This window comes from Protopterus annectens, chromosome 7.part0 (assembly GCF_019279795.1).
Source record: "Protopterus annectens isolate FY-2018-M chromosome 7.part0, PAN1.0, whole genome shotgun sequence".
Lineage (NCBI taxonomy): Eukaryota > Metazoa > Chordata > Ceratodontiformes > Protopteridae > Protopterus > Protopterus annectens.
The window spans coordinates 796,686,276-796,707,309 of NC_056739.1; the positions used below are offsets into that span (position 1 = coordinate 796,686,276).

Below are 21,034 nucleotides of genomic sequence, written 5' to 3' on the forward strand. Positions count from 1 at the left end.
GTTGTAACAGTGTTTTATGGGAATTTATCTAAGACAACCAAGTAATGGGATATTTGAATGGTGGTGGTGGTGGTGGTGGGGCAGTCTGTTACCCTGATTAGGGCTGCATTTCAGCTCTGCACACATACAAAGACAGACATACACACACTGAATTTTCATCATGGGGCTCTGCCTTAATTGGATTGTCCCTGTCAACAGATGAAATTAATTAATGGATGAGTACGTACAAAAGAGGCATAACATCAAGAGGGTAGCATCTAAAGAATGGAGGAGAGGCATAACAGAAGGCTGCATCTTAGGTGACTTTCCATATAAATTGTGTAGTGGTTGATTTAAATAACATTTCTGAAGAAATATTAGAGTTACAGACTTTTAGGAAATTAAAAATGTATGAAACAAACAAAAGGCAATCAATGGAAGGTGACAAAAAAAGAAGCTGCAGGGACTGCAGATTATTAATTAAGCAGAAAAATTGGCAGACAAGAGAGAAGCCTTGCTCTAACTTCAGTGTCTATGTTTATTTAACAAAGTTGTTTTTTGTTAGGAATAGAAATCTCATCCCTACCCTGAATAAGCAATCATTGTAGCCTCAAATAATTTTGTTGACATTCATTTTTTCTCTTTAGCAGGGTCTTACTTAGAACCACTATAAAATGAAAAACTTACTAATCTTTTGTTATTAAATTATGATCCTTGCTCATTAATTGAAAAACTATGTGCTTACTTGAGCAAATCTCTTTAAGTTAGCTATTTGTTCTGATGGGTGCCTTTGATTTTACCTTCGTCTACCATAAGTAGCTTTATTAATGCCTTTACTCCCTGTCTTTCTTTTACAGGTATCTGAAAACCTTCTAAGCTTGTACCTCGATGAATATGAGGATACCCCATGGGATGCCCTCAAATACCTCATTGCAGGTGTAAACTATGGCGGTCACGTGACGGACGACTGGGACCGCAGACTTCTCACTACCTACATTAACGATTACTTCTGTGAGGCAGCAGTTAACACACCATTTTGCAAGTAAGACTAATTAATCAATTTATTGTTTTACAGTATTTATAGTTAATTTCTTCTGTGTCATTGCTTCCATGTCCTGACTAATGTGTCTCATAACTCATTACAGGAGGGCCAGTCACTGCATAGGATATGAGTGTTCAACTAAGAAGCACTCCTGGCCCATTTGTGTGACTACTGTTATATATATTTATTACTGTGTTGAATTCCTATAGTGGTATAACCTAATGTGATTTAGTTTTCATTTCTTTTAACCTTCTAGTTCTTATTTCTCTCCTCTCTTCTAATTAGGTTTATTTACATTCTTTGCACGCTTAATATTATAAATTAGCAGCAGATGTTAATGTAGCTTTCAAGGTAAGTTTTGAGGTGATTGTCTTCACAGCACTGGGTGAACATATTTAGCTGTTCTGGTGTTTAATGAAATGTGGTCCACTAGACACAAATGTCTTTTTTTAATCAGCCTGTTGGAGAGCAGGCATAAAGTTTGTCTCTGCCAACAGTCATTGAAATTCATGGGTGATTCCAGACCTTCAAGGGGTCTTGCTACGCCAGGTAACTAACTAGTAGCCTGTTTATCTGCACAGAAGTAAACAATAAATAAGTAAATAAACTTTCCACTAGGTGTTAGCCTCCGGTTGGTAGAAGAGGAGTGGTACATTACTCACTAGAGATAAGCATAATGCATATTTTCAACAGGTACATAGAGAGTGCACATTACCAATGTTATAAATGTATGTTACACTGCAGTCTTGCAAAAAAAAAAAAGAAAGTGTTTGTACAGTTAGATGTGCCCCCTAAATAACAGAAAGGAAGTTAGAACTACTGCAGTCCTTGAACTAGCTCAGTCAATGACCGTGCTTTATGCAAGGAGGTGGGGGGATGGGATATGGGAATTTTCAGGAATTTGTGAGTGGGTTGGTGAGCACTGTCCTTTCATTCGATATAAGTAAGAAGGCTCGACAGGCGCAGTGTCAGTAGTTATCTTTGTCCTCATGTTGGAAGATGAAAGAAATTTATCACAGCTACTTAAATTATTGATAAAAGAAAAGAACATAGTTTCTGTGGTTTCCTGGAATCATTGTGGATAACATAATCTGAGCTGTATAGCAAGGAGGTGAACATTCCAAAATTCAGACTCAGGTCTGCCAGATTTGTTAAGTACATCAGCTACATTTTATTACAATTCACTGACTGTTGCATTTGCCTTTACAGTTCATTATTTCCATTAGGATCATTCCCATTTCTAAAAATAAATGGTGTTACACTGAATAATTTAACTTTGTTAAGTAAAAACTTCTAGTGATATACTTATCTTGTACTTATAGGGTCAACATGGTGCAAAAAAGCTGTGTTGTGTTGATGTCTGACAGTCTTCATTTATATAGAATCATACTTTCAAAGGTTTAAAAACCAAGCTTATGACCTGTTGACCTTCAAAAAGTTTGAATTCCATAACCCCATGTTCATACTTTTTGCACCCCATATTTTTGTCGAGATCATTTTTTGAATGACTTGTTTTGATTGTAAGATAAATTATATTGGATTATCTTGAAAGGCATTACATAATAACTTTGCATTGCAGAACTTTTGTCTAATACTGTTACTTACCTTAACATTTTGCTACACTAGCTTTCCCGTTTTTGGCTTATCCTTAACTGTTTAATCCAAACTTTGGTAGTACTGCTTAGCCTTCATAATTTATAAATACTTTGGTAATAAATGCTCTGCAAATTACAGCCTTGTTTATATTCACACACTATACTATACCAAGTAGTTCACTGCACATTTTTAACAGGCAACATCTATTTGCTAAGTGATACATACTCACTCTTTTTGCTGATTTGCATTTCCCCACCCCAGGCATTCTTAGATTATATTTGTTACAGCTGGAGATCCTCCCTGGGCGGCCAAATATGATGTTATGACTGACAGTCAACTTGGCTTCAGACCTACATGCAGTACCATCACTGCCCTAATACACACTAGAGAAAAACTGTTCACACTTGCATATTTTGAACTTGCAAAGACATTCAACACCTTCTTGCATTCATGTATAGTTAATAAACTTGTGTGGCTAAATATAAATTCCTGTGTAATTCATTGGATAGTAAACTGTCAAATAGATCCCAAGAAATTAGGGTGAGTGGATCTACTTCTACCAAGAGAGACCTGTCACTAGAGGAGGACACCACGGTTCAGTACTTCGGCTGCTACTTTTTGGCATCTACTTCTCAAAGGTCAAGGCAAATGCTGAGGGATTATGGCTGACAAACTTCTGCTGAATCCCATAAACTTGCTGCCATCATAAAGTCACCAGAAGAAACAAAGATCCTTCAGAAAGGCCTGTCACAAACAGCCGGTGTCAAAACAATGGCCTAAATCTAAATACCAGAAACTGCATATTGCATCTTTCAGCAAGCAAGATGTCCTCTGCAACTGTCACATTAGTAATACTCCCCTGAAAATTGATCCCATGGCAAGGAACTTGGGAACATGCATAGACATTGAGATGTCTTTCGTCCACCTCTTGCTAAATATTGTTAGGAAGGCCTTCTTTCTAGTATAGCTTATTAGCAAGGGTATGACATTGAAATCTAGCAAAGTAATCATTTATTAGGCCAGTCATTGACTATAACGTCCCATTGGGCATGTACCTGTTCAATGACCCAACTCAGCTTGAGTGATTACAACAACATTTCCTCACCAAGAAAATCAAGACACTAAATCACAAAAGCTAGTCTGACCACCTCCAAGCCCTGTCCCTCTTTTCAGTGTCCTGCAGGCTACTAAGGGGAGATGTCTGTCTCACATTCAGAGCCTCTACCAATCTCATTATTTCAGACCTTCTACACATCTGTAAGTCTAGTAGTGGCTTAAACACCTGCTTTAGAGAATTCAGTCTCTTGCATCTTAAATAGAATATGCTGGAGGGATAAATACTTCTCTGGAACCACCTTCCTCACCATGTGAATTTAGGTGCATCTCTTACTTTATTCATGTGCAACCTAGATGCATGGATTTGAGACTGTAAGTTCAACCATGACTTGGCACTCTTGTCTCTTATGGACAAGGTGAACATATAAATAGCTGCTCCAGGGTTATGGTTATTCATACTTACTATACAAAGTGTTCTCACACAATGTTGTGTCTTTCAGCTTTTCCCGGTTAGGGGTCGCCACAGCGGAACTCCGGTCCGCTAATGATTGGCAGAAGATTTTTACGTGCCGAGTTGCCAGCTCTGATGCACAATCTTCAACAAAGGTACACCCATTCACACATTTCTCCACACAGAAGACGCTTTAGCTGAGAATTGAACAGGACAACATCTTACTGTGAGGCGACAATGCTACCGCAGCACCACCACCGCATACTAAAGAATAATCTCACCCGGATTTTACAATACTTCCACAAAATACAGGGACCTTAGTACTAAACTACTAAGGCTAGAAGCTCAGTGGAAATGCATATCTAGGCTGCTAAAGATCCTCACAGATCAGTAATCTAGTACTTGCATTTGAACGTAACTATCTGACCAAATCTGTCTTAACATGGAAAAAAGTGAAATGATAGTACCACTATTTTAGACCTGAAACATACATTTGAACATGCTGATCACATTTTGCTTATAAATAAGCTAAAAGACAGTGGGTTTGCTCCTGAAGTATTGGAATTGATTCATAGTTGCCTATTTCACAGAACTTTTACAGGCACACAGGTAATAACAGTTGTCCAAACTTTGACATTATGTCAAAAGGCTTACCACAAGGATCAGTATTCGGACCACTTTCTAGTCTCAGTTTTTATTAATGATATCCCATCAGGCCTTCCCAACATGGATGCATGCTATACACACTGCTGACTTAGTGCAACGTAATATGACTTACACTGTCCCAGTGATGCATTCCACTTGTAGGCTTTCAAATCAAATTGAATCAGACATTGCCTTAAGGGAATAGATAGAGGTCACCTGTAAGTAATCTCTAAGAAACAGAACCTAATGACAATTCCCAAAGGATTTCCAAATACTTCAAATTTTACAACCTTGTGATTTTTCTGTTAAGGAATCATTGTATTGTACCTTTTTAAGTTGTTTTGGATGGCTTATTCAAAGGTTACAGAATTACTACTTTATTTATTAAAAGGCTGGGTCAACAATATAGGGTATGTGGATCTTAGCAAGTTATACTAACCAATTCACTGTTTCCAAATCATCTGTGAGCACAGGCATTTGTAAGGTAAATGAATGCTAAAAAAGTGTATGCTGTCTTCTTTTCATTGTAGACTTTCAGCCTTGGACACGTACTACATTCCTAAAGATGGTGACCTTCATTCTTACAAAGAGTACATCAGTATGCTTCCCACTATGGATCACCCAGAAGCCTTTGGGCAGCATCCTAATGCTGACATTGCCAGTCAGATCAATGAAGCACGCACTTTGTTTGAGACATTGCTTTCTCTCCAGCCACAGATAACACCAGCAAGTAGTGGTGGGCAGAGCCGTGAGGAGAAGGTAACAGTCTTTAAAGTAATAATTGATAGTATCAGTCCAAGAATATGTTAAGCTATGATATTGTTTTTTAATTTGCTATACTTTGCTTTCTGTCTAAATGTTTCCCTTTCTAGCTAAGACATTCACACTTACCCAAGTTGCCTGTCCACATTTCACTTGCTTTGCTCTTTTCATTGCTTCCACTGCTACTGTAATCCACAGATCATTAAAGTCTCTCTTTCTGACAGAGAGGTGTTCATCCAGGATAATGATTTGTCAGCTGTTGTATTGTGTACTAATCATTCTGTACTTGATCTGGATTCCTTTAGAGAGAAGGAGTGAGTGATCATTGTCCAATCAAAGTGGGCGGGCTTCTACTGATCTCCCCAATGTAGTGGAAAGTATATATGATCCTGTGCTCATACATTGTACTGAATACAAGTCATGCAGGAGAGTTTAGCAGGAAAAAAGACTTCTTTATGAATTCTGTAAATTTTCTAAGGCTAATTATACTAATATCCAATGTGTTAGTCTTTTATGGGACACTGGCCAGGATTCAGAAACACATAACACACTGCATGATCCTGTTTCTAGTAAGCTTGCTTTATGCATTTTGAGGAAATTATTCAAAGAACACTAGCATTACAGCAGAGTGAGTGCTATAGTGATCAAGCTGGAGAAAGCTGCTTGCAAGTTAACACTCTCGGGGTATGGCTAATGCAAACTAACAAAAAGTGCACATCCCTGGAGCCTTTCACCATGATTGGAACAGTGCAACACAAAAATTCTAGAGTGTGGCAATATTTTTCTTGGAGGCAGAAACAAAAATTGGAAGTCCATTTTCAGGTTGAAAAAGGAGAACTCCTTTGCCAATGGCTGCTCTGGCTTGTTGGGATAGAAGAGGGAGAGTTTATTTTGGCTTTCATTTTGTCTGTGTGTAAATGTAAGGTTATTCACTGATCAAGCCATAATCCTAAGTATTTGAAGGTAGAAGCCGTCTATATGGAATGGTTGTACAAGTCAGAAATAGAAGTAACTCTGCATATCAATTAAAATGTGTTTCGTATAATAAGCTTAATTTCAGTGATCTTTCTGATATTTTAGAAATGTTAGCTTTCACGTTTGAAAAATATATGGGTCCTTTAAGTAATTTTGACTGATATATTTATCCTTGAGGTTTATGTTAGTCTTTCAAGTACAGAGGGTTATTGCAAAGTTATGTTAGTAAAGATAAAAGTAGCACTAGTCTAGTTTTGATTGAAATGATAGTGCTGTTTTGTTTTCATTCAGTGTTGTCTGTGTAGTAAACACTTTATATATATATTTATATATGTGTGTGTGTGTGTGTGTGTGTTCAGTGTACATGTATAAATGTGTAATATTACATGAAGTGCTGCAGTAAACTATTTTATACCACCTTTTGTATGTTACGGAGCTGTATTACATTTCATGTTTGAATTTATTCAACTTTGACATTTTTTGTTTCATTTTAATATCTTGTATACTTCTATTTTGTCATGTTCTGTACTTCCAGACTGAAACTGATGATGTGAAGTTGTCCTATCTCACCTTCATTCTTGACTAATGGGTTCGAAATTGATCCTATGTTCCGACTCAGCACCACTTTCTAAAGCTCAAGGTCTTCCCTATCCCATGATGCTGTAGGGCATTCCCCAGATCTCATTTGCCGCTGAAACGAATCGGGTTGTCGCAAGCTAGCTCTGGCTATGTTTTACTGTTTTTTCTGATATTTAGTCTTAAAGTTTTCTATATATATTTGCAGTTTATAGTTTAGAGAGTGTTATTCTCTTTATCGCGTAATGTAACGCTTTTGTTACTTCTGTTTTTCTCTTTGATATAACTTTTTGGCTAGTTGGCTTTGTACAGGCCTTTCCCTTATAGCTGTGTTTTTTCTTCGTTCATACTTAGATTAGAAGACATTTACTATCTAACTGTAGTGAATTGTTAGATAACTGTTTTTTTTCTGGTTATTAATCTTAAACTTGTATATTAATCTTAAACTTGTAGCTGTGTTTTAAGGCTTTGGCATGTGCGTGTGTGTTTTGAACTCTTTTCCTCAGTGACCGTTTTTTGAGGCTTTACTGTGTGTTCCAGTATTCATAAGAATTGCCCATCATTAGTAGGGGGCTATAACTTGTGTTCTTTTTTTCTATATATTATAGTGTGAATTTATATATATATATATATATATATATATATATATATATATATATATACATATATATATATATATATATATGTAAATATATATATATATATATATATATATATATAGTTAGGTAGATTTTGTTGTCAACCCGTTTTAATTAGAGGCTTATCATCATTTACGCATTGTCTTTGTTAACATTGCTTTTCAGGTGCAGTACTATGAATTGCGCTTCCCTTTTTCTTAAAGAGCTGACAGCCTGTTTAAATTAGAAGGCTTATATCTTCTGTTGATCATGTTTTTTGTTGGTAATGGCTAGTAAACAAACAAAAGATACTAAGGAGACCAAGGTCTCAGGATTTAAAAAATGTCCAAAATGCTCACAAAAGATGTCGATTACTGATGGTCATATTGAATGTGTATACTGTTTAGGAGCCCTGCATTTGCAGGAGAGTTGTTCCATTTGTCATTCTTTCAGCTCGAGGGTGTTACAAGAGCAAAAGAACAAGTTAATTCTGAAGGGTTTGCTAAAGTCTTCCTTTGCTGAGGATTTGGATAAGGGTCAAACTACTTCAAAAAAGAACTCTTCACCTAAGTCTGACAAGGGCTCAAAGAGACCGCCTCCTGCCTCATCAGATGGTTTGGAGCCATCAAATAAGATTCAAAAAGTTTTGGAACAAACAACCTCTAATCAGACGTCTACCTTGGCTCCATCTGTGTCGAGGCTGATGGTAGTCAGAGCTAGGAGCCGATCACCTGTTTTAGATCCAGTGTCTCCTACGCTTGGAGCCCCATTTCTACAGTCTGTAGCATCACTAGCACCATCCTCTCTTTCGTCCAGAAGTTTGTCTGATTTGGATATGGATCGCTTGGTTCAGAAGCTTTTGTGGACACCGGCTGTATCAAAAATTTTGCAGAAGCGACCTGTCAGGCTTCTGATCTGACTATACCAGTTCTCCCTACTTTGATTCCTACTCCAACCCCTACTGTAACTTTGGAGCCGGGATGTGTAGAGCTGATAGTTGTGTATCCCACGGCACCGAGACCAACTTCAGTTTCTTCGGCTCCTACCTCTCGAACTACATCGATCCCGACTGAGGTGTCTAGGGGCCGACACTCTCCGGTCGGGGATTGCCAGACCGAGTTTTTATCGGTTCCAACTTTACCTCTCAGAGCTTCGGTTCAGATGAGTTCGGCTCCTACCTTGACCTTGGAGCCATCTCTTGTGGCTCCAGGTGGGGGCTTCTCATTCCTCAGAGACAGAGTTCTCCTCAGGTCATGGGAGAGGGGCCTTTGCAGTCATGAGGAGAGCTTTGTCCCCACAGGCATCCAGTATATCAGACCCTACCATTCCTTCTCTTAGGGCTTCAGTTCCAGCCATTGCACAATCTGGCCCACAACGTAGAGATCCAGAGCCTCATGAGGCCCCACAGGGTGAGCCTTTCTCTTTGGGAACCTCCCCAGAAGTACGATGGACAGGTATGAGAAGCACATGTTCTCGTCAGTGCCCTTTACACTGCGGTCCCTGAAATACCTAACTCACTTTACAAGATTACAGAGAGAGATCCTAAAGGAACTTGGAGATGTTCTCCAAGGTGATTTAGCTGTGGGAGTCTCAGATAAGGTAACTTCCCAGCTCGCCACCCTAAACTCAGTAGTCAACTCTTCCATGAGGCTTATTTCAAATGCGGCTGATGGAGCAAGCAGATCAGTGAGTTCTGGAATTGCCCTTAGGAGACATTCCTGGATGCGCTTCTATTCATTTGTGGAAACTTTCAAGTCATCCTTCATCAGCACCCCTTTTGATGGCTCGATACTTTCTGGACCCAAAATTAAAGAAACACTGACCAGGTGTGAGCAGGAAGGGAAGAACTCTCTCTGCCATTGGAGTCCGTTTTTCTATTCCTTCAAGACCCTATCCTAAGGTTCAAAAGGTTGGAAAGATGTGGTTTAATAAATCCCAGAGAGCCTTTCAAGACACAGGGGTAGAAGGGGGGGAGTAATGGAGGACGTTGGCTATGCAGCAGAGGGGGATACAAAATCAGGGCGACTGGGAATCTTTCTTCGGCAAGCCCTTCCAGTGTTCCCGAAAGGAAGCCCGACTGCTCCACACTGGAGGCAGTTGGGTGGGAGCTTGTCTGTGTACCCAGACGCCTGGCTAAAAATAACAAAAGGCATCTGGGTACAAAAGATCATATCCAGAGGTTACTCTGTTCCCTTTTCCATCCCTCGCCCAACCATGAGAAGAATTCCGGACATTCCACCCAGTCGCAGGAATCAGGCAACAACCGAAATTCAAAAGTTGCTAGAAAAAAGAGCTATCCAACCAGTCCCCGCAGACCAGATAGGATCCAGGACTTACTCAAGATTCTTTTTATTTCCAAAGAAAACAAGGGACTGGAGGCCAATATTTGATCTCAGCACATTAAATCAGTAAAAATGAAAAGGTTCCAGATGGTCACGCTACAGGCAATACTTTCCTTTCTGGGAAAAGACAATTGGATGTGCTCCATAGACCTCCAGGATGTGTACTACCACATAAAAATGGACAGCCAGTCACTACCATTTCCGAGCACTGCCCTTTGGGCTCACTACAGCCTCCAGAGTGTTCATCAAATGTATGGCAGTGGTTACAGCTCATCTGAGATGTGCAGGATTCCAGGTGTTTCCATACTTAGACGACTGGCTCCCCCCACCACCAAGCTGCAAGCAAGAGACAGCACTTTGGATCTGTGTACTTAACTAGGGGACACAATCAACTACGAAAAATCTACCTTATTGCCGTCTCAGCATATTGTCTTTATAGGCGCAGAACTAAACTCTGTCACAATGATGGTAACTCTTCCACAAGAAGGGATCCAAACCCTTTGGACACAAATCCAAAACCTGCTTTCGAGAATGAGAGTCCAAGCAAGAACTGTTCTCAAAGTCTTAGAGACAATGGCAGCAACAGTCACCATACTCCCCCTAGCTCGAATGCATGTGAGAATTCTCCAATGGCTTCTTTTTACCCAGTGGTCCATGCAGGAACTATCGATGTCATACTAGATAATTTTGACAGACTCTTGCAAAAGAGGCCTAACCTGGTGGCTAAATTCAGATCAAGTCACCATAGGTCGTCCTTTCACTTTACCTCCCCATTAGCCACAGTGACCACGGATGCTTCCCAGATAGGGTGGGGGGGAGCATTATCAGGGAAAAACAGCCCAATGCACTTGGCAAGAACACGAGGCTCACCTGCACATGTATTGGAGATGAGAGCAGTGCTATTGGCGTTGCAAATATTTCAACACTGTTTTCCTCTTGGAACAACTGCAATCCAGGTGGACAACATGTCAGTCGTATGGTACATAAACAAGGAGGAACCAAGTCTTACCCCCTTTGTCTAGAGGCCCTCAGAATATGGCAGTGGACGACCTCATCCCAGCACTTTCTAATAGCAACACACATCCTTTGGAAATACGTGATTGGGGACAAACTCACCAGGGCAATTCTAATGCCCCACGAATGGTCCCTGAAGCAAGAAGTGGCGGAAATGATTTTTTGCAAATGGGGCCAGCCTTGCTGCTATCTCTTTGCCACGTCCACGAACACAAAATGCAGCTGTTACTTTGCCCTTATCCCCCCACCGGGGGAATCACCTGTACACGATTGGCCCCTGGGTCTCCTTTATGCTTTTCCCCCTCTTCCACTAATACCCAAGGTACTTCAGAAAGCCAGTTCGCTGGAGGGTCATTAATCCTGATAGTGCCATACTGGCGTCGTCAAATTTGTTTTCCCTTCCTACAGCCTCATCTACAGAAAAAGCCTTGGATCCTGGACCCAGTACCAGATCTCCTGGTACATTCTTCAGGGGCTTATCATCCCTCTCTTTCCACCCATATTTTGACAGCTTGGCTGCTCCGATTCCCTAAATTCCCAGGTCACAAAATCTTTCATCTGCAGTTCAACATATTCTGATATCTTCTCACAAATCATCTACCAGGAAATTGCACCTCAGTAAATGGAAGAGATTTTCTACCTGGGCTACACAAAATCATATTGATCCATATTCAGGGCGCATGTCATCTATACTAGAATTTTTGACTAAATGTTTTAATGAAGGAGCTGCAGCAGCTACTATTAGAGTTCAATTAGCAGCTATCTCAAATTTTCATATTGGCAATGGAGATTCAAGTATAATCTCTCACAGGCTGGCAAAAAGCCTTCCTAAGAGGCACAAATCTATTAAGGCCATATATAAGACCACCATTACCACCATGGAATCTCAACTTTCTTTTGTCCAAAATAATTCTTCCCCCATTTGAACCTGCATCATCATGTGACTTGAAATTTCTAACCTGGAAAACTGCCTTTCTAGTGGCTATCACATCAGCCAGGAGAGTATCTGAATTGCAAGCCTTGTCCAGTAAACCTCCATACATGCTGTTTCACATTGATACAGTGTCACTCCTGACAAATCCACCCCTTTTATCCAAAATATGCTCAGAATATAACCTCAGTCAATCTACTGACCTACCAGTACGGCAATAAGGCAGAATACATGCTACATCAGTTGGATGTTAATAGAAAACTGCTGTTCTACCTACATAGAACAAAAGACTTTAGAAAATCTGATCAACTTTTTGTATCCTACTCAGAAAATAAAAAAGGTCTTCCAGTAGCAAAAACTACTTTATCAAACTGGCTGTCTCAATGCATTTTGTTTGTATATAATTCAGCAAATAAAGAACTGCCACAAGAGATCAAAGCTCATTCAACAAGGGCAGTATCTACTTCCTGTGCATTCCATGCTAGGCTTCCCATAGATACTATTTGTGCAGTAGCTACATGGGTTAAGCCTCATACCTTTATCACTCATTACAAAGTAGACATGGCCTCCAGGGACAGGGCCTGTTTTGGTTCCACTTTTCTGAAGAATATACTCCCTTGAGCCACCCAAGAAGAAAGGTGTTAGGGATGCTGTCCCATCAGTCAAGAATGAAGGTGAGGTAGGAAAACTTCACATAAAGAAGTTATGTACCTACCATAACGTTCCATGTGAGTTGTCCATCTCGCCCTTCATTCTTACATCCCACCCACCTAACCCCCTTCTTTGATTTCTGGGAAAACGAGAGGTGTTTTTTCCTTTTGGCTATTGTTCTTTGACCCTATTCTAAGTCTGGTAAAGGCATATACTTGGTTTAGATATCTATTTTTTTTTATATAAAAATAGAACATCAACAAACAAGATCTGGGGAATGCCCTATAGCATCATGGGATAGGGATGGAGCCACGAGCTAGCTTGAAGACCTCGAGCATTAGAAAGTGCTGCCGAGTCAGAACCGGGGATTGGTTCCGAACCCATCAGTGAGGAATAAAGGGCGAGATGGGCAACTCACATGGGACGTTATGGTAGGTACATAACTTCTTTTTATTCCATTTAGAACAATAGTCTTCCTTGGTAAAAAATTTCAAATAAGTAGCCAAGTAACAGATGTGTTCCTGCAGTTCATAAAAAGGCTAAAAGTAATGTCACTTTTTAAGGGTAGTAGTAGTAAGAATTACCCTACTAATTGTTGACCAATTAGACTTTGTTACATTTTGTATAAAATATTTGAGAGGTTATCATTTAAATATTTTGTGGACTGGATGTACTTAGTAATTATAAGCTTGAAGTTATACCTTAAATACCTTGTTTTAGTAATTTAGTTTGTTTCTATGACTGTACTGGAATAATGCTCAGTTATTCTTATAGACCTTAGTTAGTTATTTTTGTCCACACAACATTTCCATTTACTTTATGATTTGCTGTCCTATAGTGAGAATGTGTTGTTGACCAAGATTTGAAACAAGGATGATTAAGGAGAGGCAAATTGAAACCAAGAGATGAAAGGCTAATAATGACAGCTTAGGATAGCGGACTGAATGTACATTGGTTTATAATGTCCAGTGAAAATCTTGGCAAAACCAACAAATGCAAGTCCTGGAAAACAGGACAGGAAACAAGTTGCACATCTTGCTGCTGGCTGTGATACATTTATGGCAGAGGGCATATGTACTGAAAACACAATAATGTGGCAAGACTGTTGCATTGGGGATTGTGCAAACACTGAAATAGAGAAGTTGCTGATTGGAAACATGAACTAAAAGCATTATAGAGAATGATGACATCTATCACATGGATCACCCATTACCAACAGTTAAAAAATAAATGTGAGACAAAACAGAGTTGATCATTAAAATTGCTACAACCAATCATTACAGTGACTTGTGTACAGAAAGACACAAAGTGATAAAATACCAGGTCAAGCAAAAACTAGAGCAATGTCAAAGAAAGATACCCATACAGTTCCAGGAGTAAACTGAGCAACAGGGCTAATAAAAAAGAATTTACAATTGTGATTAAATATGATAGCAGTATATGTAGCCCCATATGAATTACTGGGCTCATTCTGGGTGCTGATAAGATCATTCTTGGCTAACATCTAAGACTGACATAATACTAAATGTTAAGTTGTCCATCTCGCCTTCATTCTTGCTGGATGGGTTCGGAGCCAATCCTCGGCTCCGACTCGGCACTTGCTAAGCTCGAGAGCTAATTTTACCAGCTCGAGGCAGCCCTATATCCCATGATGCAAGGTGGAGACTACCCAGATCTCGTTTGCCGCTTCGCTAACGAGGTGCCTTCTTTTACCAGCTCCAGGTAAGTGAATAGATTTGAGACTTTCGTCTACCCCCCTTTAAATTTATATATATATTTTTTTGTTAACCTTAATGCTTACTTTAACCCTATTCCCGTTAGTGTTCCCTTTTTTTTCGAGTTATTTATCCCCTTTCCCTAGCTTAGGCCTTAGGCCTTCCCCTCCCTAAATTTTTTTCCTGTCAGGGATTGTTTGTGTATGACTGTGTGTTATCCCTGTTTATTTTAAATTGTTGGATTGGGTGTTTTTGTGTGTGTTAGTGTATTGTGTTTCCTCGACACAGTTATGTCGAAGGACACTAAGGTCTCAGGCTTCAAGAAGTGTGACTCGTGCTGTCAGAAGATGTCTCTGACAGACGGTCACACTTCTTGTGTTTATTGCCTGGGACCTTTGCACCTGCAGGACTCTTGTACTATCTGTCATGCCTTCAGCCCAAGAGTCCTGCAGGAGCGAAGAAATAAGCTGATATTAAGGGGCTTATTAAAGCCCGAGAGCTCCCCGACTTAGTCGGCGCCAGGGAAGCCCTCGAAACCTGTTAAGGCTTCGGCTGAGAGTTCCAAGCCGTCGGCTTCTGGTTCACCCTCACCAGGGTCAAGATCGGCTCCTGCCGGAGCCGATCCTTCCACCTTAGTAGTCTTAGTATCGGCTCCATCCGGCGCCGATACTGCCCAATCTAGACATTGTGTCGGCTCCGGCTGGAGCCAACGTATCTTCGGCTCCGTTGGCTCCATCAATCTCAAAAAAAAGATCTCGATCCCCTTCAGTAGAGTCCATACATTCGGCTCCGAGATCACCCCTGCTCTCAGAGCGGAGCCATCAGAGCCGTTCTTCTCAGTCATCCAGGCTGTCTGATCACGACCTCGAGAGAGTGGTGAGTAGACTATTAAGTCTCAGGCATTGGCCCAAATACTCCACAGCCCATCTCAACAGACGGTAGCTATTTCACATCCACCAAACATTCCTCCTTCGACTCTCTTACAGAGCTCGGAGCCGGAGCTCCTCAGAACCGTCACCGTTGTAGCTTCGGAGCCGATACCACCCCTTTCGGCTCCGTCGTCCTCTGCTCCGATTTCCTCCTTGAGGCCTTCATTGGAGGGATCCGGGCGTCTGGTCTCTCTCATCGGCTCCAAGGGGACGAGTGGCATCGGACCCTTGTCCGACCCTGTTCTCCCTCTCGGAGCTTCGGCATTGGTGAGCTCGGCCCTGACATCTGCCTCGGAGCCTTCCCTCTCGGTGAGGCCTGGGGTTCCTATCTCTTCGGAGCGGGAACTTTCTGGTCTCTCTGATGGGGGGGCCTTCGAGGTGATGAGGAGTGTACTAGCCCCTGGGCTTAGTCAACGGACAGTTCCATCAGCTCCTCCCACTACAGTGCCTGCTGACGTCTCTTCCCACTCTCTTGCTCCCGGACCCAGAGATCCAACGCCTCAGGTTTCCCCATTGGGAATAGCTTCCTCTTCCGAGGCTTCTCCTGATCCGTCAGGTGAACCCCCGCGTAAGAGGACATGTAAGAGGAAACATCTAGACTCCCCTGAGTCTACTACATCTGATACTGACCTGGATGAGTCGGAGGGATCCCCAAGGTCATCCTCTGAGAGGATGTCTCATTCTCAGACATCCTTGAACTCCTTAAGCAGAGGGGGAACTGGCCCTCCCTTAATCCTTCCGAGGATGAGTCAGTATACCTGGAGGCATTCGGATCTCGACCCTCCACCTCCAGGGTGTCTCCGCCTTTCGACCCTCTTTTGGAGGTAGTGGCTCGGAAGGCGTGGATGGCTCCGGATTCGGTGGAACCTTTCCCTAGGAGGCCTTCAAAATTCATTACAGCCTCACCAGATAGACAATATTTAACAAAGGGTGTCCCAGTTGATGCCATGGTGGTGGCTGCTGCCACCAAGAAGGAACTAGCTGATCCTTCAGTACCTGTCCATCCTCCTAACAAGGACTCTAGGACTATGGACAGGTACGGCAAGCGGATTTTTTCTTCAGCGACTTTTGCCATGAGATCGCTGAACTACTTATGCCACTTCACCCGCCTTCAAAGAGATGTTCTTAAAGAGTTGGGAGAAGTTTTACAGGATCCGTCAGCTGCTGGGTCTCAGGATAAGATTAGCTCACAGCTAGGAATCCTTAACTCCATTGTTAACTCCTTCATGCGGCTCATTTCTTATGCCGCCGATGGAGCGAGTAGGACCGCAGGCACAGGAGTGGCTTTAAGGCGTCAGTCCTGGATATGGCTTTGTAATTTTGCAGACCCCTTCAAGGCATCCTTCACAAACTCTCTCTTCGATGGTTCGACCTTGTTCGGACCTCAAGTGAAAGACACTTTGACTAGATGCGAACAAGATGGCAAGACTCTTTCTGCTGTAGGAGTCCATTTCTCCACCCCTTTAAGACCTTACCCCAAAGGACAGAAGGGAGGGAAAATGTGGTTCCGCAAATCTCAAGGAGTCACGCCTGATGCACGAAGTCAGTTTACCCCCAGAGGCAGAGTGGGTAACAATAATAGATGCCGCCCTAGGGGCAGAGGGGGTCCGCAAAATCAGGGTAGCAGAGAGCCTCTTTCTGACAAACCCTTCCAGCATCCCTGAGATGTTGCCCGATTGTCCGCCTTCGGAGGCAGTCGGGGGGAAAATTATCGCTGTACCCAATAGCCTGGCTTTCCCTTTCTCAAGACAAATGGGTACAGTCGATTATATCCGAGGGTTACAAAATTCCCTTTATTCAAACCCCAATTCAACAAAAAGGAACTCTTCCAGACTTTCCACCCGGTCTAAGGAAACTAGCAGTACTAGAAATATCAAAACTGCTAGTAAAAAGAGCCATCCAGCCAGTCCCAGCGGACCAAATAGGATCCGGAATCTACTCAAGGTTCTTTTTAGTTCCAAAAAAGACAGGGTACTGGAGACCAATATTAGATCTGGGCAAACTAAACAAGTTTGTAAAGAAATCAAGATTCCGGATGGTCACGCTTCAGTCCATTCTGCCCTTTCTGGGCAAGGACAATTGGATGTGCTCGATAGATCTTCAGGATGCGTACTATCACATAAAAATTCACAGACGATCCAGAAGATTTCTCCGCTTTCGGCTGGGGACCAGTCACTTCCAATTCAGAGCCCTGCCCTTTGGACTCACTACAGCTCCCAGAGTGTTCACCAAATGTATGGAAGTGGTTACGGCTCACCTGAGACGTCAAGGATTCCAGGTGTTTCCATATCTAGACAACTGGCTCCTCACTGCCACCACCAGGCATCAGCTTCTCCAAGCCAGAGATTACACCATTCACATTTGCAGAGGGCTAGGAATTTCTATAAATTTCGAAAAATCTGCCTTGTCGCCTTGTCAATCTATTACTTTTATAGGCGCAAGATTGGACACCATACAACTTTCAGCAAAGTTAACAGACCAAAGGATCTTGGACATTCAAAGACACGTCCAGGTGATTCTTCTCAGCAACAAAATTCAGGCCAGATTTGCTCTGAAGGTATTGGGTCTTATGGCGGCAGCCATAACACTTCTTCCCCTTGCCCGCTTTTACATGCATCTTCTACAATGGATGCTATTCACCCAATGGTCTTTTCAACAACTTTCCATGTGTCACGAGATCATAGTAACTCCAACTTACAAAAGGCATCTGACTTGGTGGATATCGTCCCCTCAAGTCCATCAAGGCAGTCCTTTTGTTCCTCTTGCCCCGGTTGCCACGGTTACATCGGACGCCTCCCTGATCGGGAGGGGGGGGCATTATCAGGGCAGAATGGTCCATGGCACTTGGCAACCTTTCGAGTACCATCTGCACATAAATGTCCTGGAGATGAGAGCGGTGCTTTTAACGTGGCAAGCCCTCAACGACTCTCTTCCCCTGGGAACTATTGCAATCCAAACGGACAATATGTCCGTAGTGTGGTATATAAACAAACAGGGCGGAACCAAGTCCTATCCACTGTGTCGAGAGGCTCTCAGACTTTGGCAATGGGCAATCTCTTCTCACCGGTTTCTGATAGCAATGCACATCCCCGGGAAATCCAACATCATAGCGGACAGATTGAGCAGAGCTATTCTCATTCCTCACGAGTGGTCTCTCAAACAATCAGTGACGGAAGAGATTTTTCAGAAGTGGGGCCTTCCTTGCTGTGACCTTTTCGCTACACCTCAAAACAGCAAATGCCCAGACTTCTTCTCTCTCTTCCCCCTTCCAGGCCATCCCCCCAGAGACGCTCTAACCCAAGATTGGCCCCGGAGACTTCTTTATGCTTTTCCCCCTTTTCCACTGATACCTCAGCTAATTCAGAAAGCAACCGCTTTGAGAGCCAAGTTGATTCTCATTGCCCCTTATTGGCTTTGACAGATATGGTTTCCATTCCTACATCATTATCTCTTGGTACAGTCATGGCATCTGGACCCGGTTCCAGATCTTCTGACCCACCAGTCGGGTCAACTGCACCAATCCATACCTTCTCTCAACCTCACTGCTTGGTTGCTCCACTTCCATCCTTAGCCAGGCTTCCTATGATTTCTAATCCTGTACGGGATATCATAGTAGCTTCCCTAAAATCTTCTACCAGAAAGATCTACACTAGTAAATGGCGACGTTTCTCTTTCTGGGCAAAAGCTAGGAACATAGACCCCTATACTGCTCCAATTCATTCGGTATTGGACTTCCTAGCTGAGATTTTTCATTCAGGATCCTCTTCTTCCACAGTGAAAGTTCAACTGGCAGCCATTTCAAATTTTCATATAGGCCTTTTGGACCACAACATTATGTCACATAAACTTTGCAAGGCATTCCTTCGAGGTATCTTTTTACTGAAACCTCCGATTAGAGACCCCCCCACCACAGTGGGATCTAAATTTAATTTTAACATCCTTGATTCTTCCCCCTTTTGAACCTGCAGCTGCCTGTTCTTTGAAATTGCTTTCTTGGAAGACACTTTTTCTAGTCACCATTACTTCTGCCAGGAGAGTATCTGAGCTTCATGCTCTCTGCATTCGTCCTCCCTATTTAATATTCCACAAAGATAGGGTATCTCTAAGGACTAATCCATCTTTCTTACCAAAAGTGGCATCGCAGATGAATCTAAATCAATCCATTGATCTTCCAGTGTTTTTCCCGAATTATTCTGATAGAGTGGAACAAAAGTTACATTGTCTTGATGTTCACCGCTAGCTCAGATATTATCTGGACAAAACTAAAATTTTTAGGAAATCTGATCAACTGTTTCTATCCTATGCAGAGAACAGGAAAGGCCTTCCAGTTTCCAAGGTAACTTTATCTAGATGGCTGTCTTCTGTGATCACTTACATTTATCAGCTCAGTGGCAAAGAGTTGATTTCTAAGCCAAAAGCCCATTCTACCAGAGCTCTAGCTACATCTACAGCTTTTCAAGCTAGACTTCCAATAGCCACTATTTGTGCAGCAGCCACATGGGCCTCTCCTCATACCTTTGTTTCACATTACAAATTAGACTTGGCCTCCAGAGACAGAGCGAATTTTGGTTCCACCGTTCTCAAGAGTCTGTTCCATTGAGCCACCCAGGATAGAGGTGCTAGGGACGCGGTCCCATCCAGCAAGAATGAAGGCGAGATTGACAACTTAACATTTAGAAGTTATGTACCTACCATAACGTTCCATGTTAGTTGTCTTCTCTCGCCTTCTTTCTTGCGTCCCGCCCTCCATCCCCCTAGCCTGGTCAGACCAGGAAGATTATGCATCTTCTATTAAGAGGTCATTCCCTTTTTCTAGGTGTTCAACTTCTAGTGTCACTAGATTAGGTTGATCCTTTCTAAAGGGTTATGATGTTATTTAGTATTGTTATTTTTCTTCCTCCTCTTCAGTTGGAAGAAAATATTACTATTTCTTTAGCTACCAAACGAGATCTGGGTAGTCTCCGCCTTGCATCATGGGATATAGGGTTGCCTCGAGCTGGTAAAATTAGCTCTCGAGCTTAGCAAGTGCTGAGTCGGAGCCGAGGATCGGCTCCAAACCCATCCAGCAAGAAAGAAGGCGAGAGAAGACAACTAACATGGAACGTTATGGTAGGTACATAACTTCTAATTTCATGAACTACAATTGTGCCCTGACTTCTGAATGGGGCCCATTCCCATCATGGTTGTCATGGAAAGAGATACTGCCAGCCCAGCTATCTGGAATTTTGTGAATAATTATACGGCATTTGTGAATGTCAAATGATTCATATGCTTGTGTTACAAATGTAAGTTATGTCTGTATCAAACTGGTGGTGCAGATGTGTGTGTTGAAAAGGGTTGTAAAGTACTGAGCTTTAAAAATGTATCCATAGTTTACCCTACTTTTTCAGAACAGAAATGTACATACACTATTGTAACTGTTTAGATGTATATATTTTAATAATGGAAACTAGAACACAGGAGGTTAATTTCAGAAAATAGCTGAAAATTTAAATTACTGTATGACCATGTAATAAAAGGCTGTTATCTTTCAGTTTCAATGCAGTAACAGACACAATGACTAGAACTAGTAGCTTTTTGTATTGTCTGTACATGTGGAGGAATGTAAATTATTTTACGACTTCCACCATTTGACAAAAGGTCTAAGTTGGCCCTTGTTTATGTGTTTTCACAGGGAGATGCTAAATGCTGGTAGTTTCTAGCAATGGGGGTTTAGCTGGGAACTGATAGTCATATGACAAGAAGTGATGTCA

The 21,034-nt window shown here is 41.9% G+C and overlaps 1 protein-coding gene across 1 annotated transcript in view; it reads left to right on the forward strand.

The window, feature by feature from the left end:
* The window catches only part of DNAH2 (dynein axonemal heavy chain 2), a 6,636,854-nt gene that overhangs the window by 6,193,732 nt on the left and 422,088 nt on the right, over nucleotides 1-21,034 (forward strand). Inside the window, exons 81-82 of the mRNA XM_044077324.1 lie at nucleotides 837-1,021; nucleotides 5,300-5,528. Of these exons, the coding sequence (XP_043933259.1) occupies nucleotides 837-1,021; nucleotides 5,300-5,528 (414 nt within the window). The remainder of the gene's footprint in view (nucleotides 1-836; nucleotides 1,022-5,299; nucleotides 5,529-21,034) is intronic.